At 37.6% G+C, this 24,970-nt stretch overlaps 1 protein-coding gene across 6 annotated transcripts in view; it reads right to left on the bottom strand.

The window, feature by feature from the left end:
- carmil3 (capping protein regulator and myosin 1 linker 3) overlaps positions 1-24,970 on the bottom strand; it is an 87,776-nt gene that overhangs the window by 52,798 nt on the left and 10,008 nt on the right. For all 6 annotated transcript variants that reach the window (XM_055203107.2, XM_055203108.2, XM_055203102.2 and 3 more), the window contains exons 3-8: positions 10,696-10,746; positions 10,534-10,593; positions 10,310-10,431; positions 7,768-7,862; positions 4,640-4,710; positions 4,447-4,520 (exon numbers count right to left, since the gene is read on the bottom strand). In XM_055203107.2, coding sequence (XP_055059082.2) covers positions 4,447-4,520; positions 4,640-4,710; positions 7,768-7,862; positions 10,310-10,431; positions 10,534-10,593; positions 10,696-10,746 — 473 coding nt within the window. The remainder of the gene's footprint in view (positions 1-4,446; positions 4,521-4,639; positions 4,711-7,767; positions 7,863-10,309; positions 10,432-10,533; positions 10,594-10,695; positions 10,747-24,970) is intronic.

The following is a 24,970-nucleotide window of genomic DNA, read 5'->3' as shown; positions in this document are numbered from 1 at the left end:
TCCTCAAGACAGATGCAGGGCGTGTGGACGGTAATGTCTAAGTGCTCCTGTCAGTGAGATACCAAGAGAGACATGAAACAGAAACGTTGATATTGTACTGTACCTAACCTCAGGCTAAGAAACACTGAGTCACCCAATACCAGTAGTATAAAATATCCTTCTTTACTTGTCATGTTCAGTTCACAAGGTGATGAGAAATGGTGTACATTTATTTTATTGAAAACTGGCACCGATCACGGTTTACAGTGTGATATGATGTATGATGTTGGAATATTCATATTGTAAATCAATGCACACTGTTTTCATGCTATTCTTGTGTATTTTTAAGACTTATTTACATTCTTTTGTAGTAAAGCTGCACTATTTTAGTGAGCTCATTCAATCTCATTCATGTCCTTGAAAGCACACAAGAGTGTGACGTATTGCAAAATGTAGGTCAGATGATTCTTACCCGTCTCTATAGTTGTTTCACAAAAAATCCAATCTGAATCCTTCTGATTTCAAAATAATACATCTTTGATAGACTGGCTTAACTGCCCAGACTTTTATCATTTATAATTACTTCTACATTTGAAATCTGAACACAGAATACTGATACAGAAATAGAGTATAACACAGGAAAAAATGGTACAAAAGCTGTCGCTGTACTCTTTAAAATGTCCTAATATGTATTTAGGCACAGACATACATTGGGTACCAGAAGCGTTTAAATAGCAAATATGGCGTGGCATGCACTCTAAAAATGTCTGGGTTATTTTTGACCCATAATGGGTAAATATTGGATAGAACACCCTGCTGAATTAAAATTGACCCAATGCTGGGATGTTTTAACCCAACTGCTGGGTTATTATTACCCCATGGTTGCATAACAACAACCCAAAATTGAGTCATTTTTAACCCAACATGTGTTCTGTCCACTGATCTATATAAATGACTGGATTGCGCATGACGTCACAACTGTGAAGCCACCGCGCCGCCATGTTGGTATACATTCTATTAAATCAATGAACGCGATCAGATTTTAATGATAAAACATCACTTTACTAGTCTTCGTTTTTATATCTGAAGATACCCTGTACATTATTACAACACAAACCTCCTAAGCATGTACATATTATTTACTGGAAGTTGTACATTTATTTTTTAATCAGTTATTATACATTCATCTTCATTACAGTATCAGATCAGCAGACAGACCGCAGCATATTTAGTATTAATGACAAACGTGCTCATTCTGAAATCTAAATAAATAATCATACTTTGTACCGTATGTGTATGCAATAATTTGCTGGTTTTGTAATTATGTTATCTAAACTTACAAGTTACCTAAACTTATTTAGAGAAATAACACTGACCGTGTAGCTGAATGTCAAAAAAACTTTATTTATACCCGTGTCATTAACAGGACGCAGCAGACACACTCACCTTAACGGTTTTTTATAAATCCATTTTCCTGCCCGATTTAAAGCATGAACATTGCAAATAACACCAGAAATAACAGTTCATTTACGTACACATATCCTAAAAATAATCTTGCGTGACTGATACGATGTAAAGCGGGTGAATTTAAAACATGATTTTGAATGCAAGTCAATGACGCTCTCTGCCGGTTGGGTATACCAAGATGGCGGCTCGAACTCTGCGCTGGCTTCACCTGACGCTGTTATGTTAAGCGTTCTATGCGCAATCCAGTCATTTATATAGATCAGTGGTTCTGTCCAATATTTACCCATTATGGGTCAAACATAACCCAGACACTTTTAGAGTGTGTTAATGTGTCAGCATGTTGTAGCACAAATGTGGCTAAAGATACTTTTGTCCCAGACAATGTCCTGTATTCAAGAATCAGATCTGTTTTTGACCTAAAGCTCTCACTGTCTGTTGGAAAAGGAGTGAGGAGCTGTAGCTCATTTGCATTTAAAGATACACATACATGAAAACAGCGATTTCCCACTCCAAATAGGGGCATTTTTAACTTGTTATAAAAAATTATCTGTGGGGTGTTTTGAGCTAAAACTTCATATACACAATCTAGGCACGCCTGAGACTTGTGTTACATTTGTATGACATCAAAATATCGCAAGATTGATGGATCACTATATTTTCATTTTATCAGCATGTCAGTCTGCGCAGCAGTCAAATACACATGTCATTGTGGTTTTTGGAATGACTTATCGCAAGAAAACGAAATTACGCTTTAGTCGGATAACAGCGGTTAATGAAAACGCTGTCATTTCACAATAGTTTTTAGTGACATTTGGGAAAAGTATAATGTAACTAACATTCACTCTTTAGGTACAAAAATCTTTCAAAGGGGTGAAAGCTTTTGTACCCTTTTTCGGAGAGTGTGAATTATCTGAGGAAACCCATTTAAACCACTCAAACCTCTTCATATCTGAAATGACAAGCTCTATTTCTTGTAAAGCAAAAGCTCTTTTTGAAAACATCGCAATATAAAAATCTACTCGTTTTACATTTGGCCCATTAGAGTTTCATCATCTCACTGCCAAAAAAATCCTCTTTCTGCAGATAACTGGAACTGCCCCTGAGCAACGTGCCCAACGAACCGTATCACATTTCAAAGTCAGAGTATAAACATTAAGTGCATTTTCTTTCTTAAGGGTTAAAAGCAGCGGGGCAAAAGCCAAGCAGCCGAGGCGTGCAGAGCCGAAGCTGATTTCTACAGGTCATGTGTATGTACCAGCTTAACTATAATCCTGAGATCTGCATCAGACTTCAGACTCAAACACAGACTGACATCAACAGAAAATCCAAACAATCTGATCTGGAATCAGTAAGGGCAAGGGACAACTTGACACCGATTGTAAAAGGACACTTGCGACTCCAACACCATGGGCCCTATCTTGCACCCAGCGCAATTGACTTTGTCAGTGACGCATGTATCATTTCGTATTTTGCACTGGCGCATAGCGGGTTTTTCCCTCCACAGACGCACGTCGGCAAACTAGGGAATGAACTTGCGCTCCCTGGGCGGTTCAGCGCAAAAAAGGGACGTGCTCCGGCGCAAACAATCTCTTATGCTATTTTGCAGTTTCAAAAAACAATTGCGCTACTAACAAAAAAAAATAGTCTAAAGTCAGTGGCGCGTTGCACGTGGTTCATTATGCTATTTTAAGGGCGCATGCTTGACCATAATGTATAGCGTGCACAACGCGCATTGCTTATCTAATCTACACAGATGCAACAGTTATTTTTGCAAATCATAAATTGTTACAATAAAAAATATAAGATAAGGGAAATCATTAAATCATAAATTGTTACAATAAATATATTAATACATGATTAATAAATATTAATACATGAGATAGCCTAAGGGAAATCATTGTGGTGATAGTTTTTATTTATTTTGTGTGGCAGCGTTAAACAATTATCATGCAAATAACGATTAAAATATTTTCATAAGTTTGTTGTGTGGCTGTATTACGTTTATTTTATCTAAATAATAATTAAAATGTTTTCATAAGAAACCTTCATGTATGTGAACTTGATTTGTAAGTGTACTTTGGGGTTGAACCTTGCTTGCGTTTCTTGTGTCCGATTTCAAAGCCCCAGACCCTTTCAGCGGTGAGGGTGCAGCGATGTCCTCCTGTGTGCCCGGCGTGCCCGATTTATGCTGGCAAGCTTGGGATCCCCCGTCTCCTGACATCATTGTAGTGCTTGGCGCAGCTGATGAGACAATTGCGGGTTTATTTCCTCTCACGCCTGATTTGTGCGGGTTTCTCTCAAGTCCCATCCCCATACAAAACAACTTCTCTGTCTTTGACTGCTCTTACAAGAACGTCGGTCTCCTCGGCTGTGAACCGCTCCTGGCGTGCGCCTGTCAAATCCGTCATAATAATAGCAACCCGCCATTGAACTTGCGCCCTTGCGTTTAAAGGGAATGTTGGATAGCGTTCTGATTGGTTTATTTGACGTTACGCCCAAACCACACCTATGAATAATGAACCTACTTCAGACCAACCCCTTATTGATTTGCGCCCGGCGCAAGACTTATTTCTCCCGCCGGGAAAATAGATACAGCGCCCAAGATCCTCCCACAAAGTCACTTGCGCTTTGCGCTTCGGACTTGCGTTTCAGATCGTTAAAATAGGGCCCCATAACTCCCAACAGACAGGAAGTCAGCAGGGACGCCACAGGAAGGAGCCAAAATGTATAATTACTGTGGCAATTCAGCACATATTGGAAGCAGTGGCAGGCATCAGATTGTCTATGTCAATGACTAAATTTAAATCCCCGTCAATACGATGCAATTAACAAAGCACATGGTTTAGATTAGATGAATCTTCTGAAAATGAAGCAGCAGTTAAACCACTGATCTGAGCGATGTAGAGATGAAACTGATGGCTAATTAGAGGTGATTCATCAGTGCCGATAAATACACAGACATCAAGCACATCAAGAAGTGAACGTGTGTTTTTTGGCTACCCGCTTTCCAGGTGACTGAAGTCCAACAGGTTAAACTCTCTGTTGTCCTGTGAATGATAGATGGTATCCACATCCTTAAAAAGAGACAGAGGAAGATGATAGACCCAGAAAGAGGAAGAAAACAGATTTAGAGCACTGCATCATTGACACGCAAAGATATTCTTGTGATCGACAGGAAATAAGCAGCTCTTACCCACTGCACTTCCTCCTTACAAGATATGCCATTATAGTCACACAGCGCTGCATATGTCTCAGAGAAACCCCCTTAAACAGACAAGAGACAAATGTATTTGAACGACAACTTAGGAAGCAAATGTGAGAGATGCTACTGTTACTGTAGGAAGGGCAGTGAAAAATCTGCCTAGACTTCAGAAGTATCAGATTCACTTTTATCACTGCATATTATTAAAATGATATTTTTACTTTTATCACCACTGTTTGAACTTTAGTAACATATCTAACGGATCACAGTCTGCAAGCAGCTACTATACTGGGGTAACACGTTGCACAATTTTTTAATTTGAGAAATTAATCTGTCATACCGGCAAAGACACAGCATATGCAAAAAAGTACACTTAGACAGCAGTGTGGTCAGCGCATGTGGTCAAATCAACATAAATGCATAGACGAGCGTGGGGTCAAATGCGTTCGAGCAGCCACCAAAGACCGCCTACTCTCCACCTATTGATCTAATTTGTAATTTTTCGAGAACAATGTTTTAACATAGGACACGACTTCTAGCGCAAACACACAGTGTACAGCGCAATCTTTAGCCTTACATTGATCAAACTGAAGCGGCTGCTCTCCGCCTGTTTCAGTTTTGTTTCACTTTGCGAGCTTGTAAAAGTTGCGCGAGCTTATTTCATCAATTGTACTGAAATATCAGAGAAAGCACTTACATATACACATACAAAACATTGTGCAGCATGTTTACTAACAACACAAGCAGCGTACTCTGACCTAATATTAGTTCGCATCATGTTAAACCTAGGGCCGTCACGGTTATGAAATTTGGCGGTTAATTGTCTAATAAATTGTGACTATTATGATGATTAATTGCCTGTTTAATTGCTTTGACATTTAATTATCAGACATTTTTTTGTTTGTTTAATACACATAACACATATTTATAAGTTGTTATTTAATGAATATATCTTTAAAAAACAGAAAATTCGTTATAAGAAATAAACACAATAAAGTGTCTGACTATACCAGAACAGGCCTTAAATAGTAGCCAATCCTACTAAGGTCATATAAGTACTGGACCACATGTCTGTAGTGGCTGGAAAAAGATCAATTCCTTACAGATCCTTAAGAATAGCATCCTTCACTTCCCTAAATTTGTAATTGCTGTTTTGGAAATGTATGTTTTACCTGGCAGTTCATACTACTTTTTGCAGCATTTTTTAAATGCTGTTTTTCCACTATACTGAATAGCTGTAGTTAAGGAGTTACACTGTCAGTTAAGGAGCGCCATCTGATACGGTCTCGTTTATACAGGCCCTGGAGCTCCCCCTTGTGTTTTTAAAGAGATGTGCAATCATTGCGGTGATCTGAATACATCGCGATAAGGTCAAACAATTGCGATGAGATGATTATTTAATCATTGGGACCGCCCTTGTAAACCCGTCACTCGCCCACAGACCACCCCCTCAAAGTAATCAGGACACAAGTGGAAAAAAGAGACAGATTAAACCACCAGGTGTAAACGTGAATGTGTCTCTCTCGTCCAGTATTGATCCAATCGACCAAAACACAACTTAATACCAGGTAAACAGCCCCTTTTTTTGCTCAACTTTGGGTAACACTTTACTTGAAGGGGTGTTCATATGACTGACATGACACCTTCATAATCATGACATAATCAAAACTTTTAAACGCGTCTGAAAACGCCTGGGTACACAAAGCCAGCCAGCATGTTCAGTGTTCTGGAATTATCTGACATAGAAGAAAAAATTAACAAAACATTTAATTTATTTAATGTAATTAACTGTTTTTGTGCAATATGTTTTTTGCACAAACCATTTTTCAGTGATATGGACCCAAAGCTGCATGGCTTAACCCATCATTGTACTGTTTTTATTTAATTTTAGGTGAATCGGTCTCCAAATGCAATAAAAAATCATTTTATCAATTTGTATTATCAGGATGATTGACATTATTATGATGATTGACTTTATTTCTCTAACACCTGGAGGAAACGTAAAAAAACATTATGAAGAATATTCATGACGCTGTTATAAAACTATTTGACAAAGTATTAGAATTTAAAGGGGCGGTTTCCCGGACAGGGATTAGACTAGTCCAAGACTAAAATAAATGTAAGAGCTGTTTAAACTAAAAACTACTTGCACTGACATATCTTAAAATACGCCAGTGCCCTTTGTTTTGCCTTATGCACGCAAGTAATGTTTTTAGCCAGGCATGTTTGTTAAAACTGGTTATATTTCCTAATTAAACTAAGGCCTAGTCCTGGCTTAAGCTAAACCACCCCAATGACATTTTAATAACAAATTATATTTGTACCACTGTAGCTGAGGTCAAGAAAAATATTCATGACACTGTTATATTACTATTTAACAGAGTATTAATACTTAATGACATTTTAATGACAAATTCAATTTGTATCACTGGTAAAAAGTGGTCAGTTATGTTGTCTTGGTAATGTCAAGTTGTCTTAACAAAGACATCTCAAACAATGTTGTCTTTACATTAAAAATGACATAACTAATAAAATGACACTTAATGACAGTTGTCATAAAATCTACTTTATGTTCATGACACGTGTCATGTCATGATTATAAAGGTGTCATGTCAGTCTTATGAAACCCCCTTTAAGTAAAGTGTTACCCAACTTTGAAGTTATACCTGAAAACATCAAGCACATTCAGGTAAACAAAATCAACTGAAATGTCTTACTCACTTAGTATTAAAACCATTCAGTTGTTACAAACTATTGCAACATATATATTTGCGATATTTGGCCCAGTGCTAATATGTGTATCAGTGTATCAAAATACATGTCTGCTGCAGACGCTTTGAAGGGGTTTATAATAAAAGAGTCTCTTTTATCATAAACCCTTGCAACGTGTCTATAGCAGGCATGTTATTTGACAAGACACATGATTCACATAATTCACATGGTTTATATGACGCAATAAACACATATTTTGACATGATGAGCAAAACACGACACACCGCACATATATTTTGAATTAGCCCCCCTCGGAAGAGAAGTCACCGGCTGCCACTGATGTGTATGATATATGAAATATGAGGTTGTATGTGTCAACTATATATGTGCAGTTATGTTTCTCTCACCGCATGCCTTTTGGGTCTCTACCGAACTTTCAGAGCTAGGAGAGAATTTACGACTTCCGTTGGTAACGTCTCCATCTGCATGAAAGATAGAGGGACTGGGAAGTACAAAAGAGAAAAAGAAAGAGAGAGGATTTGTCAGTATCAGTATCTGAGTTATTCTGACCCAGCATGTGAACACCTGGCTAAAGAGCTGAAACAGGAAAGAGAGCAAGTGATGAGGAGAAATAGCGCATTTATGCATTGCACTAATCTCTTTCCTGTCTGAATATGAGAAAATCTCTCAATTAACTGCTCAGCAGTACCACACACCCCTGCTGGTCTAGCAGATACTGGGTCATATACACACCATTATGGATTATACTGCACATTTTCTACAAAAATTGTCATCGTAGGTGCATGTCCACTGTGAGAGACATAATCTAAAAAAAATATCAAAAAACTATTATTTATTTGTATGATACAGCTTCAAATAAGTACACCTGAGATAATCAATGTTAATATTTGGTACAGTGGCCTTTGGCCTTTGTTTGCAATTACAGAGGTCAAACATTTCCTTTACTTTTTCACCAGGTTTGCACACACTTCAGGAGGGATTTTGGCCCACTGCTCCACAAAGATCTTCTCTAGAATAGTCAGGTTTCAGGCCTGTCGCTGAGAAACATGGATTTTGAGCTCTCTCCAAAGATGTTTTATTAGGTTTAGGTCTGGAGACTGGCTAGGCCACACCAGAACCATGATATGCTTCTTACAGAGCTACTCCTTGGTTATCCTGGCTGTGTGCTTCGGGTCATTGTCATGTTGGAAGACCCAGCCTCGACCCATCTTCAATGCTCTAACTGAGGGAAGGAGGTTGTTCCCCAAAATCTCGCAATACATGGCCCCGGTCATCCTCTCCTTAATACAGTGCAGTCGCCCTGTCTCATGTGCAGAAAAACACCACGAAAGCATGATGCTACCACCCCCATTCTTCACAGTAGGGATGGTGTTCTTTGGATGGTACTCAGCATTCTTCTTCCTTCAAACACATTTAGTGTTATTATGACCAAAAAGTTCTATTTTGGTCTCATCTGAACACATGACTTTCTCCCATGACTCCTCTGGATCATCCAAATGGTCATTGGCAAACTTAAGACGGACCTGGACATGTGCTGGTTTAAGCAGGGGAACCTTCCGTGCCATGCATGATTTCAAACCATGACAACTTAGTGTATTACCAACAGTAACCTTGGAAACGGTGGTCCCAGCTCTTTTCAGGTCATGGACCAGCTCCTCCCATGTAGTTCTGGGCTGATTTCTCACCGTTCTTAGGATCATTGAGACCCCACGAGATCAAATCTTGCATGGAGCCCCAATCCGAGGGAGATTGACAGTCATGTTTAGCTTCTTCCATTTTCTAATGATTGCTCCAACAGTGGACCTTTTTTCACCAAGCTGCTTGGCAAGTTCCCCGTAGCCCTTTCCAGCCATGTGGAGGTGTACAATTTTGTCTCTAGTGTTTTTGGACAGCTCTTTGGTCTTGGCCATGTTAGTAGTTGGATTCCTACTGATTGTATGGGGTGGACAGGTGTCTTTATGCAGCTAACGACCTCAAAGAGGAGCATCTAATTTAGGATAATAAATGGAGTGGAGGTGGACATTTTAAAGGCAGACTAACAGGTCTTTGAAGGGCCGAATTCTAGCTGATAGACAGCTGTTCAAATACTTATTTGCAGCTGTATCATACAAATAAATAGTTAAAAAATCATATATTTTTTTAGATTATGTCTCTCACAGTGGACACGCACCCACGATGACACCCCCAGACCCGTCCATGATTTCCAAGTGGGAGAACCTGCAAAACAGCAGGGTGTTCAAATACTTATTTTCCTCACTGTATATAAAGCGATAGGCCTAGTCTCAGCTTCAGACAAACCCACCACACTGTTTGATGCATGTTGCATGTTGAACCTTTATCCAAAATGACTAACAATGCATTCAAGGTATACATTTTTTAAATCAGTTTATGTTTGGGAATCAAATCCATGATCTTGGGGTTGCTTATGCCATGCTCTTACAAAGTCATACTTTCTCCCATCTTGATAAAATTAGTGTTTTTTTAATGATATAATCATTAGATTTGCCAAAGTGTGCAAGGAGAGGCATCACATCTGATATTCAGTTTAATCTGAAGCATTGGTAGCAAGTAAACCCCTGCTTATTCCTCCTTGTTTTCTGAGTAACATCAGTAAAATAATAACTAATTTATATATACGTATTTGCTTTAATCCAAAGTAATTTAAAGGGCAAGTACCTTTTATTTCATCCCTACTGCGCTGCTAACACAATTTGGACTGTAACCAGATCAATTCAAAAATGCTTTTAGACTAACAGAAATTATGTACATATGTTTTGTTTTTTGTACAGCTGTTTGCCTAGAAAAAAACTGAGGTTTGTCCTGTTGCATGTCATCAGACGGTTTCTTTCTCTCCATGTATGTGGTTTAACATAAGGGTCAACGTGGACCAGACTTTATGCCAAAAAACATCTGGACTGTCAACCTTACGTGTATATGGAGTTGTTAAAGATCCGAGAGAGAGCAAAGTTGATGTGGCTAATCAGCTGATCCAGATGTTCATTAGACTGCAGTCTCAGAGAATATGTGGACTTGTCTGTTTCTATGACAACCTGTGAAGGAAAGCACATGCTTTAGTGAAGCAAAACAATGGACAGCCAAGCAAGAACCGAAGGAAACAAAAATCTAAACACTGGAGATCTCAACACTCGTACCTGATTGTCTGGGTGGGTGTTCATTGCCCGAATCTCCAGGAAGTTGAACGTTTGTTCCACCTGAAGCGAAAATGAGCATCATGCTACATAAGTCATGCTAAATGAGATTACTGCAGGGGTTTGGGACGGAGCAGCCAGGTGGCGTGTAATTGCTTACCGTACCTTGGTTGGTATCTTGGGGGACATGAGGTACAGCCGCCATGTTGCCAGAACCTGAGAGACAAAACAAGTGCCAATTCACAGTAAATAAAGGACAAAATGATGGCACATTAAATACAATTCTCAGTTCAGCCCCACCCCCCCAAAAATGGGTGATGTTTTATGAAACAACTGCTGTCATAAGCTATCTCTGCTGATTTTATTATTCTTATCAGTTGTTAAAAAACTTTAAAGGTCAAAATATTTAAAAAATGTAATGTGTAATTTTTTTACCTTCCTGATGTTCTGGGATCTGTGTACATTCCCACAGGCAATTATTTTTACAGTAACTGTCGCTAATGCAGCTAACATCTTTCATTAAATGTCACACATATACTCAACAAAGCTGCGAATATAACACTCTTAAAGGGATAGTTCACTCAAAAATGAAAATTCTGTCATCATTTTCTCACCCTCATGTTGTTACAAACCTGTATAAATTTCTACGTTTCAATGAACACAAATGAAGACATTTTCAGGAATGTTTGTAACCAAACAGTTCATGAGCCTCATTTACTTCAATAGTATCCTTGTATCCTACTATGGAAGTGAATAGGGCTTATGATCGGTTTTGTTACAAACATTCCTCAAAAATCTTTCTTTCTGTTCATTAGAAAAATAAATTTATACAGGTTTGTAACAACATGAGGGTGAGTAAATGATGACCTGTGAACTATCCCTTTACTAAAACGCCACAGTTTTTTATGCATTACTATCGCTAATGCACATCTTTTGGAAGATTTGCAATAATACCACATATTCTAAAACACCATGTATGGTGTAATAAAATTTATTTTATGAATTTCCTGTTTTAATTATTATATTTGAAGAGCTCAGATGCAAAACTCGTTTTCTTGTTAATGAGCATTTTAATCAAAATTGCTGTAATTATGCAGCTGGTTGCCAGTAACTTACTGTAGAGGATAAAAACTGAAATGTTCATTTAACTTTTAACAAACTGTTGCCAGTAAATAAAATAAATGTAAAATCTACAGTAAGTTACTGGCAACCAGCTGCCAGTAATACTGTAATTTCTACACAATTTTTTACAGTGTTATGTTTATGTTCAGTAATTTCACTTTAATCGCAATGAAAATGTTAGTAACTGAAATGCCTTACTTTCACAAATATCACTTTAGTCATTTTATTGGAATTTAACAATTTTACTGTCTTTCACTGCAAAACCCTCTAAACAACATGCAAAATCCCATCTCCAGTCACTCTTCACTTTCCTTTGTGAATAAAGGTCAAATTATATCTCCTTTAACAGAGTAAATAACTCATGCACTTTGATGTACACCTGCTGTCGTTCATTCAATTCGTCTTCCATGCACTTAAAGGACTTAGCTGAAAAATCGCCATGGAGTTTAACAAATTCTGCCCAAAAAAATCACTGTATTTCTGGGGCCATGATTAAGTGGATTTGAAGCAAATGTATAATAGGTGCAGAGAGCATTTAGGTAAATATCATTATCTAATTTTTAAAGGAAGTGGCGTTGAGCGCCTCTTGCATCTGAGCTCTTCACCTATTTGTCATGCTATTATTAGAATTCTGCATTATTATTACTAAACATTTATTCTTAGTTCCACAATGTGTTTTTGTATATGAATCAAAGTGCTGAAGCAAAAACCTGAATGTAATTTAATATTTTACTGTAAAAGACATTTTATTTTCTCCAGTTAAAGTAAATGGTGACTGAAACTGACAATCATTAACATTGTGCCCAACATCACCTTATGTCCATCCAGTAAAAATCATCAATCAAGGGTTTACAGGACAATGGCAGTATTTCACCACAAAAATAAAAACAAAGTGATCGACAAAACGTTCTGTCCCTATATCAGTCAAGCTTTTGACAAAAAAACGGAGTATTTTAATTTAGTAAATAGATATCTACTTTTATTTGTTGTCATCCATAGAAAGAACACAGTGTAAGATTCCTCCAGACAATACAAAGTGTTCACCAGCAATAACAGGAAATAATGGCGTAGCTGTCTTTTCAACCAAACCAAAAGCGTAGCAGACATTATATAACAGCAACTTTATTGTAACTATTTCTTCAGACCTAATGGCAAATCTACATTTTTCCTCACAAGACACAACATGACTAGTTTCTTCTTTGCTTCCTAAAATATTACGTAACACAAATGGATTTATAAGAGCAGTAACAAAGCAGCTTTCTAAATAATGACTCTTTATTAAGTGCTATAACAAAGTTCTGCCTGAGGCAACTATTTAACCGGTGTTATGTACTAAAGCTAGACATGGAGAGAAAGATGGAAAAGTCTGGGGACTTCATATAAAAGGAGTACAGTAGTACTACATGTTAAGAGAGAGGATTACGAAAATTAAGTATGTGAGAAATAGCACAGGCAGGTCAGGAGAGCCTCTTAATCTCATTCATAATTTAAGATCTTCATTAGCATATCTTCACACAGCTGTTGTGATCCACCTCACACCCTCAAAGCGCCATCAAAAACACCTCCCTACCTCCCCTTTTCTCCAACGTTCTCATGCTGTTCTGCTTTATTGTCTAATCTACTATGTATCCACTGAAAATTCACTCGATTTCGTCATCTCCAACTTTTGTTTCTTTTTCATCTATTGTGGCCTTCCATCTTTGCAGCCCCCATCTACTGTAGGCCCCCTGCTATCCAATTCTCTTTGCTTATTTAATTCTTTTTCGACCCTGTCGATTTCAATTCCTCAAGATCTCCTCCAATGTATTACTAATGGCACCCCACCAAGGAGAAACAAGAGAAATGAAGTTCCCAGGTTTCTCCTTAATAAAGGCCTCTCTTGTCTATTCTTGAGGTCCAAAGCTTAGAAGTTTCATAAGGAAAGAAAGTTACCGATGCTTTGTTAGGGCAAAGAGAGGCCTGTCTCAGAGACTGTTAGTCACATCACATCTTCATAACAGGTTGGATAAACTTCATTATACAAATCCATCCCTCAAGAAGAAGATGATGCAAGTGCGTGCAGAATAAAACAGGCAGGAAAAGTCAGTTTGTGAGACAGAAAGCAGCTACTGTTCATCAAAGGAAGCAGACACAAAAGATCAGCATGCAAACACATTAATTATTAAAGCCCGCTGCTGTGTCCGGACCTGACTGACTTAGATTAACTGTGCATGGATGTATTGGAGAAGGGGTACCCCTCGATTAAGGAAGAAGCTGAAATAGATCAAAGATTGCCTAACACATTGCATGGGTGGGGACCGTGGCTGATTTCATGGTAATGAATGCAGCCGTTAGGCTACGATGCACATTGCTCACCCTGCTGTCTAACGCAGACGGAAAACATCGCCCAGCATATAATGATATCAACATTAGTATTCGCTATTGGATCCGAGCCATGTTGATCAAGCATTTTCATAACTAAAAGCTATGGAGAGACAGAGCCAAATGTGCCTGGGTCTGGCTAGCATCCTCAAGTGGGGAGTCAGAGGTCATCCATGAGTAAGATGGCCACCCACCACATTCACTCATTACGGAGAAAAAATAAACTTTCATCCGTTAATAACAGACAGCCAATCACAGGAGGAAAGAGAGGGTATGATTTTAGTCCGTGGCTTTCATAGATCATTCAAGCCCGGAGAGATCAGACCTTCAACACTTGCTCTCAAAATCATCCGCTACCTCACTGCAGACATCAAAGAACGAGAGATATGAGGATGTGTGTGAGGGAGGGCTGGGTTGTGTGTGTGTGGAAGGTTTATATTAATCGTAAGATGTCAGGGATCTGGCTTGACACTTCAAACACGGCCTATAATTCAAAGGATTGTTGGGGACAAGTCAACATCGTGCCCATGAGACTCAAAAGGACCAGCGGTTTGCTCCAAATATGCCTCCTGCCTCTCCTTTTAGACCTATAACATGCACAGGCTGCCCAAACCATCTGCCTGCACACTGGTATCATTGCTTAAGACGGACCCAGTTCGCCTATCAGGCTGTGCAAGGGGAAGGACGAGCATGCGTCTACTCCCGCTGCGAGTCTGCATCTAAACTTCACTGAACTTGAGAGAGGGACAGATCAGAGGAATAAAAAGTGAGACACTGAAGCATATGGGAGGATAGAAAAAAGATGTATAAGGACTAAAATGCTGTATGACTGAGATTTACTAATGATTAAAAGACACTGCCAGAAATCAAAGGCACTCTGTAACAAAAACTTTAAAGAGCGCAAAAGAAAAAAAAAGCATTTGGGGTGAAACTTTTCTAATAAAAAAATATATTTGTTAATTATTAGGGGTGTGCATTGGCACTGCTCTCACAATTCGATTCAATTACGATTCACCAGGTAACGATTCAATTAAATTCGATTCCACGATGCATCAGAATTCTACTGTACAGAACAAGGCAAATTTTTCATCAGTCAAGTAGTAAAGTCAAGTGCAACTATTCTCAACAAAACAGAAGCTTAGCAGCTTTAAGACAATGACAATTATATACCTAAGATGAGAATTTTACACACAGCGTAAGTCTTGTCTAGTTTCCCTTTAACTTTGTAGAATCCGAAATGTCTTAAAATAACCTCCAGAGCAATGTCTGTGCTAACCATGGTATAAACAGAATAATTGAATTATTTGAAACAATTATTTGTGTAGGGGAGAACCGGGGCGAAAGTAACGTAGGACGAAAGTAACAAAGTGATTTTCTTCGACCCCTGATAACATTTTGAACTATGACAGCATCTTTAGCATGCAACCCTTGACAGACCTGACAAATATCGCGTTTAGGGCTGCAGCTGTCGATTCTTTTTGTAATCGATTAATCTAGCACTGAATCGATCGATTAATCGAGTAATCGGATAATTTTTTGTGTGTGTTTTTAAACAACCAAAACAAATAATGCATAACGAAAATGACTTGGCTGTAAAATGTTCAAGCATTTGGCTTTTATTTCTAAAAAAAACAGAGGTATTTGGCTCCAAGAAATAAGCCTATTTATTTCAATTTTTTACCAATTTAGTGTTTATAAGTGCCAGTGCCAACAATTAAAAACTTTAATTTATTAATATGCACAACAGGTTTCATGCTGTAATCTAGCCCTGACATCAAAGTAAATATCTGGTTTATGTACATTTCTACACCTGCAGCATTTACCATTAGGCTTTTAACATATAATATATAATTTCTGGGGTGAGCCTATTTGCTATGGTAACAACCTGTGTGTATGCGCGCACGTGCACTTGTGTTTGTGCGTGTGCACGCGTTCTGTGCGTGAGGAAGAGTGACACCCCAGTCAGATGTTCAGTTGCTTCATTGCATTTTGGTACTGCAGAAATACATACATTACTTTTCAATAGAACGCTGCATTTGGTTTGCATCACTTGCATTGCGGTGCATTTTAGGTTAAGAATCCGTTCGAAAAATCACAACATCACGTCCCGCTGTATACAGTGAATGCATGCTGAAATTATTGTTGCGTGGCTACATAAGTTTAAGCATATGTGATGCATTGCGCGATCGGTCTGACTCGCGTGAGAGAGAATAACTTCCTTATGCTAAACTCCAATAAAACAGAGATTATTATTATTGAACAAAATATGTCAGATTACAAGTTGCCCATATATGATTGCACTGTGGTGCCGTTTTTTGGTACACACACCTGTAGTGCATGCGTGTGTGTCAAGGGGTTCTTTTTTAATCTATACTGTCCTGCAATTGAACGTGAATACGTTTACTCCTTAAAAACATCAAAGCTAAACATCATATCTAGTCAAACCGCATAACGACATCGCTACAAATACAGTATGGGATTAAAATCAGCGAAAGCTATGTTACCTTGTTTCATCGACGCTTGGTGAAACAACAGTGGATGTTTTCAGTTCAGATGCTGAATGTAATGATCCCAAACTTTAGACAGTCTCTCTCTGCCGTTTATGGACATATTCGCTCCGCCATCGCGCCAACTAAATTCAAAATGAACCACGCGCTATGATGTGCTTCCTGAACATTGAACAACGGTCCGTGTGAATCAGATCTTGGCGCGTGTAGTGCGCGTCATAGGAATTTAACGAGGCTTCGAGGCAGAATTTTTGCCTCGAGGAATTTTTTGAATCGAGTAAATCGAGTAACTCGATGAATCGTTTCAGCCCTAATCGCGTTATTTTCTTATGTCTATGTCTAGGTCCAGAAAGCTGTTTTTAAACATGATAAAACAAGTAAATTCCTAAATCTGTCATTTTTTTCTAATAACACGTTGTGTTTCTCATTTCTTGTGTTAAAATACTGACAAACTACATGTTGTAGACAAACTTTATCAGCGTGCGGCCCCACTTGTGTACAGTGCATTTTTTCGCCCCCCCCCAAAGAAAATTTATGACAAAAACCGTTTTAAAATGTAATATTTTAATTAAACAAAACATATAAAATTATTCCTAGGAGTGCTGTTGGTTAGTTGGCTTATTTTTTTTAGGTTTAATTACACAGAATTCATGATAAATGAATGTATTTTATAAAATGTCATAAAACTGGGGCCCCCCTGGCACCATCTCGCGCCCCGGCCCCCAGTTTGAAAACCACTGCTCTAACATATCCTGAAGTTTGACTTCTCAGAGTTTTTCAAAATAAAAGTAAATCGGGTTTACAGTAAATGTCAGGAGTTCCTGTCGCGATGAAAGTAACACTTGTTACTTTTGTCTCGCTGCTAATACTGTTGCATTATGTTGAACACTTACATTATTCTAATTTGATTTAATTAAATTTTATAGTGTTCAAACTGTTGAATTTTATTTTTGATAAAACTGAAATTTAAAATGAAAATGTAATTTCTCTATTTTTTTTAAAGATAAATGACAAAATATGTTTGCAGTTACATATAAACAAGGCCATAGTCATGTATATTTACTAAAAAGAAGTGTAACACAAAAATCTATCTTGTTCTGTTGTGTTACTTTTGACCCACCTGTGTGTTACTTTCGTCCCAGCTGACAGGGTCAAAAGTAACAATGCGCTACTTATGTTCTAAGTGAAATTAATTATACAGAAATCGTTTTACATTTGTTCAAACTTTCACTTGGTATTGATAGACCACACTTGTGAGTTATTAACCACAGCAAAAATATATATGTCTAAAACATTATCTTTAAAAATTATGTTTTTATGAAAAATAGTACTTTCGCCCCTGCTCTCCCCTACATACAGTACTGTTTTGAAGGACCAAACTTAAGCAAACAATAGGAAATTTTTTTTAGTGTCCAAAGCGGTTGTTCATAAATGATTTGTTCCTGAAGGTGGACAAAAATCAAAAGGACCAGGCACGTGCACACATAGACATCAAAGGGGGCTTGAGCACCTGCCCTTTTTATTCCTGGAGAGAAAGTGCCCTTTTTTCTGGGGTGCTTTTAAAAAAAAATAATATGATCTTTATTCATATAACAACTTATCTCTGTCTGTTTCTTGTGTTTTTTACTTGTTGCTTATTTAATTTAACATGAATTTATTCAGAAATCATTTAAATGAGATTTAAACTCTTATATAAAGAAAAATAGCGCTATTTGTGGCACACAAACGGTTAACAGATGAGTCCCGCCTCCAAAATTCAAATCGCTAATATGATTGGCTTTACCTTTCCTTAGTCCCGCCTCTCTAACTTACTTCGCTTTTGATTGGTTTGTCTACACACGTGCTGCATCATTCGCGCGCTTTAAGCGCCAAAGCTCAGCCTGTGAGCCCGAACGAGACGCGATCATGTGCATGATTAATATGCAGGCAGCTACCGGTAAGTGTGTGAGGAAAGCATTCTTATATTAACAGTTTTATGCAATATGGGACACGTTTTTACACATACCGATTCAGGGACATTGTTTTCCATGGCAATCCCATATTAACCTTAAGAGTTGCAAACTTGTAACAGTGTAGTGTATGTAGTTTAAACAGACTGCTCATAAAATAATAAAGCACAAACAATAAAATAATTGCTAACTGCAGTAGTAAGCTTTTTTGTTTGCGTTTTTTTGTAATGGCTGTTAAATAAGTCAAATGTAGTATACTGGAGTGATGTAGTAGATTGGGAAGAAATCTGATGGTTCAGTATTTTACTTGCCCAGTCTGAATTTTCACTGACATCACAAAAAAGTAAAATATAAAATACAAATAAAATAGGCCTAATCTATATTTGTTGTTTCTGACATGTGTAACCCTAATAAATTTGAAACCTAAGATTAAAGGTGCAATAGGATGTGTTTTCATAATATGTTAAATTGTTCTTTGACAATTACATAGAAGGTATGTTGCTTTATTAAGTGCAAAAATTATCCGGAAACGTTTTTACATGTCTGTTTACAACCCTAGAATTTGTCATTTTAATTAAATGGTCTACTTTTGCTCTATTTGAAAGGGTCATGAATAATAATGTTGAGCTCTGCTCTGATTGCTCTGCTCTGAGGCTCATGCCAGAAGCTCACATTAGTAAACAGACCTTATATTTTGAGCCCTTATCAGACAAAAATACATTTTGAGTAACAACTAACAACTAATTAGCTAAACGCTAGCATATGATATAGCATTTATTGGCATGTAGGGCTAACTCAGCAGTCACAACTTTGTTTTTAGCATTTTAACAAATTTGTAATTAATGTGTAATTTAATGTTTTCAAAACATGCACATTGTGTAATGGCTTCCTTTGCTGCTCTATAAACCTAGACTACTAAGGAGACCATTGTGTCTGTGTGAACAACTGATTATTTTGTAGACATCTTTTGAAAATTAAACAATTGCGTGAGTTTGAACTTTTTTGAACTTTTAAAATATTTTTTTTAAAAAGGAAGTCAGAATTGTGTTAATATATATACTTTTTGTTTAAAAAAGAAAAGAAAAAAATATATACATAATGATGAGAAGTGCCCTTTATTTCACTTGAGCCCCTGCCCCTCAAAATGTCTGTGCACGTCCCTGAAAAGGACAGTGCACTTTTTGCATGGCTAATAATTTTATATAATTTATCACATTACATGTCCTAAAAACATAATCCCAGATCTTATTGATTTTGAGTAATTTTGCTTTTGTAATTATGGTTATATTACTGTGGAGGTTTATTGAGGATCATCTGTACTCAGGTTGCTACCTTGGGTGTACATTACGGCCTTTGTCAATTATTTTAAACTTTATTTTTTACTTTAAATTCAAGGACTTTCCAGGTCCAATACCCTCAAATTCAAGGACTTATATGGGGACACATTTCAAGTGAGGGCAAAGTTACATTGTGTTACCTTTAAAGATACATTGTTACAGTTCCCTTGTGAGGCAACTCGCGCTGCCTCACTGCAGTGACACTTTGGGGACGCCTCCAAGGGTAAGTTCATCTGAATGTGTATATTAAATTCAACCAATAGTGAGGCTTAACGACAAAGACAGGGTGACGAGGGAGCCAAGAAGTATATCACTATCTGAAATATTGCCAAAGACGCTGTTACAGGGACGCAGGAAGTATGGCAAGGGAGACGCAGCGTCTCGTTCCCTTCTCAGGAAACAACAGTTACATACGTAACCCGAGACATTTTCATGTGTCAAACACAACTATGCAAAAAAGCAATTTTGTATAAATCAACATTCGCATACAGAGGATATGTGACCAGTCACGGAAAGTAGGGACACAAGTCGGATCTGGGGCATTTTGAGTTATTCACAGATTCTGAAAGTGCAGTTTCTAAGCTTTCCAACGATGTGTAACACGTGGAAATCTGATAAGATTTGGAGAAGTTGTGGCCATTTGAATATAGGAACTCAGAAATACTCAAACCGAGAAAATCGAGACGAAAGGGACTCTTCTTTCCAACTGAGGGAGACAATAGGGCTCATTTACATCTCATTTTACTTAAGCCATACCCCCTGTAAAGCCGTTTTGAGATACAGATGTTATAGCATGATATGTAGTATTTTATAACCAAATAACAACATGCAAAAATAAACATGACTCTTTTTACCTTTGTGGGGATCACAAGTCGAATCCATTCTGTTTCAGATTATCCAATGACCATTTTGTCCACAAATGCGTATAATCCGTGAAATATAGATTGTTTACATCAGATTTCGCATGACCCGGCAAAACGTGACATTTTCACGTTGGTCCATACGTGAAATAGTCACGTATTTGCGTGATATAGGGTTGCAATCTGAAGACTATTTACAACATAACATGTAAGGGTATATGAGATTACACTCCGTTAAACACATGAACCCGCCTTCAAAGTTTGTATTTAAAATAGGGAGGGAGGTAGTATTATAGATCATCCAAACAGCGCCGTCGAAAACGTGAAGTCCTTTAGGGATGTAACTAATCGCTCGCTCGTTCCTCCATCAGCCAATGACTTCATGGAAAATATTGATAGACAAAGCATGTAGCCAATTATATAAAGAATACAACGATCTCTGTGTAACTTCTGTGTGTTTAGACTCATGCTGCGCTGCAGGAACTGACATAGAGATGACGTCAAAGTACCGCGAGAGCGAGTCGAAATTAAAATACTCCTTATGTTTTCTTGAAGTGCTCTCGCTTTACTTTGACGTCATCCGACTGCGGCGCCGCATAAAGTCAGTGAAGCGGCTGACGTACGATTCGGCTGACTGTTATTTGTTCCGCCCCAGCTTCTTTTGTTTTTCTTTTGTTTTGTGCGCCAGATCTTTACAGTCTGGGGAGATGCACGCTATAAGTTTGAAAAAAAAAAAACTTAGCAAACATGTCTGAGGGACAGGGCAGCCCCGTCACTACAGTCACGTGAATTTACGCTCGAGCCGGAAGAGAAGACAATAGGCTTGTTCGACTTCATGCGGCGCTGTAAGAACCTTCAGCCGGATGACGTCAAAGTACCGCGAGAGCGATTTGCGAACTCATACGGAGGAATCTCCTTTAAATCGCTCTCGCGGTACTTTGACGTCATCCGGCTGAAGGTTCTTACGGCGCCGCATGAAGTCGAACAAGCTTCATGCTGAATAAAGTCGTAATTCTGCTATTTTTGACCAAACTGTATTTCCGATGCTTCAACACAATCTAACTGACCCACTGATGTCACATGGACTACTTTGATGATGTTTTTATTACCTTTCTGAACATGGAAACCATACATAGATTTTCAATGAAGGAGATAGAAAGCTCTCGGACTAAATCTAACAATAAAACATCTTAAACTGTGTTCCGAAGATGAACGGAGGTCTTCCGAGTTTAGAACGACATAAGGGTAAGTCATTAATTGCATTATTTTCATTTTTGGGCGAACTATCCTTATTTAGTAGTCACGCTGTTCCCTTTGAGGGCGGAGGCGAAAACACAAGCTTATACAGCAGGGATGGACAACTTCGGTCCTGGAGGGCCGGTGTCCTGCAGAGTTTAGCTCCAACCATAATTAAACACACCTGAAGCAGCCAATTAAGGTCTTACTAGGCATACTAGAAACTTTAACGCACTTGTGCTGAGGCAAGTTGGAGCTAAACTCTGCAGGACACCGGCCCTCCAGGACCAAAGTTGCCCATCCCTGTTATACAGTATGTAAATATACACAGACAATGACGCCCCCCGCTGCACGCTAGAATCTCCGGAAAAACAAGCCTATTTTAACCGCAAAATGTACGCTTTTAAATATACAAAAACTGCTATCTCAAACATGGAGAGGCTTCTTTGTGATCTCAACTAACAGATTCTGCAATAAAACGAAAATCACAAATTTTGAAAAAAAAACTTTGTTTCTCATTTTCTCGAAACTTGTGCTGCCGACTTGTGTCCCTGGTTTCCGTGACGGGTCACATATAAGCATTTAAAGCGAACAGTTTAGCATGTGTGCTTAAAAACTCTAGAATTTTTATGATATTATCCTACACTACACAGGGAATAATATGGATTTTTTTCCAGAAACTTTTTGCATAAAATAGCTTTGAAGAGTTTTGTTCCAAAACGCGATAAACGCCATTTTTGAAAAAAACGAGTTACTGCCAAAATCAGTATTATATCAGGTCAGTAGTTAAAAGTAAATTCTTTATTTTTTTCGCAAAATCCAATATTCGCCGTGTTATTCTGTCATCTTTTCTCCCTTTTTCCCAAAATGCGATAAACGCCACTCCTCCTTTTTTACAGAACGCAATAAATCCATTCCTGAAATTACAGCCCACCAGTCACGCAATGTAAACAAACAATGGCGGCGCGCTGAGTACACAAAGTCCTAGTTTAACTCATCTACTTTGTACTTCGTGATCAACAAACAAAACAAAATTATACTTTAATTGCATTGATGAACATGTGATGGTTTTCTGTGACATGAAAAGAAACGTAAGCCATCAAGATATAATAATTTACGCGAGAGGCACTCGGGTGCTTTGTTCTCCCGACAGCATCAAGCTTCTCATGCTAACACATTGACCCCAGAGGATCTTATGAAAAACGTTACATTATTTTACTCAAAGTCAACGAAAATCGAGCAGGACCAAAACATTTTACAGCTGATCGCTGTGAAAAATGTTAAGCGACGACGTCAAGTATAACTGCAGCAATGACAGTGTTCTTAATATAACAAAGTAAGTGTTTTGATAAATGCCATTAATGTTTATTTTTTAATCACTGTATACCACTAGTCAACTAAATAAATATAAAATAATAAAGATGAATGCACATTTATACATTGATTTTATAGATTTATAGCATTTTGAAATAAAAAACTGTCATGGATTTATTGCATTTTGTGGAAAAAAATAATTTGTTTTTATAATAAATCTTTGAAAATCAAGTTATGGATTTGAATTTTTTATGTTTTTATAACCCTTAAGATGTTATGTGAAAGTTTGTAACAGAAAATTGTGCTTTTCATCTTGTCACTTTCTTGGTATAGAAAACACGTTTTTACCGAAATTTGTCAAAATGGATTTATTGCGTTTTGGAACCAAACTCTTCAAATATGTTTGCAGTTACATATAAACAAGGCCATAGTCATGTATATTTACAAAAAACAAGTGTAACACAAATATTTATCTTGTTCTGTTTTGTTACTTTTGACCCACGTGTGTTACTTTCGTCCCAGCTGACAAGGTCAAAAGTAACAATGCGCTACTTATGTTTAAAGTGAAATTATAGTAAATTCGTTTTACATTTGTTCAAAATTCCACCTGATATTGATAGACCACACTTGTGAGTTATTGGCCACAGCAAAAATATATATGTCTAAAACATTATCTTTAAAAATTATGTTTTTTCTGAAAAATAGTACTTTCACCCCTGCTCTCCCCTACATACAGTACTGTTTTGAAAGACCAAAATTGAGCAAACATTAGGAAAGAATTTTTAGTGTCCAAAGAGGTTGATGATAAATGATTTTGTTCCTGAAGGTGGACACAAATCAAAGGGACAGTGCACTAATTTATCACATTACATGTCCTAAAAAAATTATCCCAGATCTTATTGATTTTGAGTAATTTTGCTTTTGTAATTATGGTTATATTACTGTGGAGGTTTATTGAGGATCATCTGTACTCAGGTTGCTACCTTGGGTGTACATTACGGCCTTTGTCAATTATTTTAAACTTTATTTTTTACTTCAAATTCAATGACTTTCCAGGTCCAATACCCTCAAATTCAAGGACTAATATGGGGACACATTTCAAGTGAGGGCAAGGTTACATTGTGTTACCTTTAAAGATACATTGTTACAGTTCCCTTTTGAGGCAACTCGCGCTGCCTCACTGCAGTGACACTTTGGGGACGCCTCCAAGGGTAAGTACAACTGAATGTGTATATTAAATTCAACCAATAGTGAGGCTTAACAACAAAGACAGGGTGACGAGGGAGCCAGGAAGTATATCACTATCTGAAATATTGCCAAAGACGCTGTTACAGGGACGCAGGAAGTATGGCAAGGGAGAGGCAGCGTCTTGTTCCCTTCTCAGGGAACAACAGTTACATACATAACCAGAGACATTTTCATTTGTCAAACACAACTATGCAAAAAAGGTTACAATTATGAATCAACATTCGCATACAGAAGATATAAGCATTTAAAGCGAACAGTTTAGCATGTGTGCTTAAAAAGTCTAGAATTTTCATGATATTATCCTACACTACACAGGGAATAATATGGATTTTTTTCCAGAAAACTTTTTGCATAAAATAGATATGTTCATAATATATTCATCATGTTTTTAGATTAAAAGCTTACGCAACACAATTCTTTAATTTAGTCTATCAACAAATAACCACATTACAATCCTTTTTATATATTATTTCAACAACAACAACAGTTACATTGACTTTAGCCAA

The sequence above is a fragment of the Misgurnus anguillicaudatus genome, chromosome 2, assembly GCF_027580225.2.
Source record: "Misgurnus anguillicaudatus chromosome 2, ASM2758022v2, whole genome shotgun sequence".
In the NCBI taxonomy this organism is placed as follows: domain Eukaryota; kingdom Metazoa; phylum Chordata; class Actinopteri; order Cypriniformes; family Cobitidae; genus Misgurnus; species Misgurnus anguillicaudatus.
The sequence above is the reverse complement of the archived record's forward strand: the minus strand, read 5'-3'. Positions and strand labels throughout refer to the sequence as shown.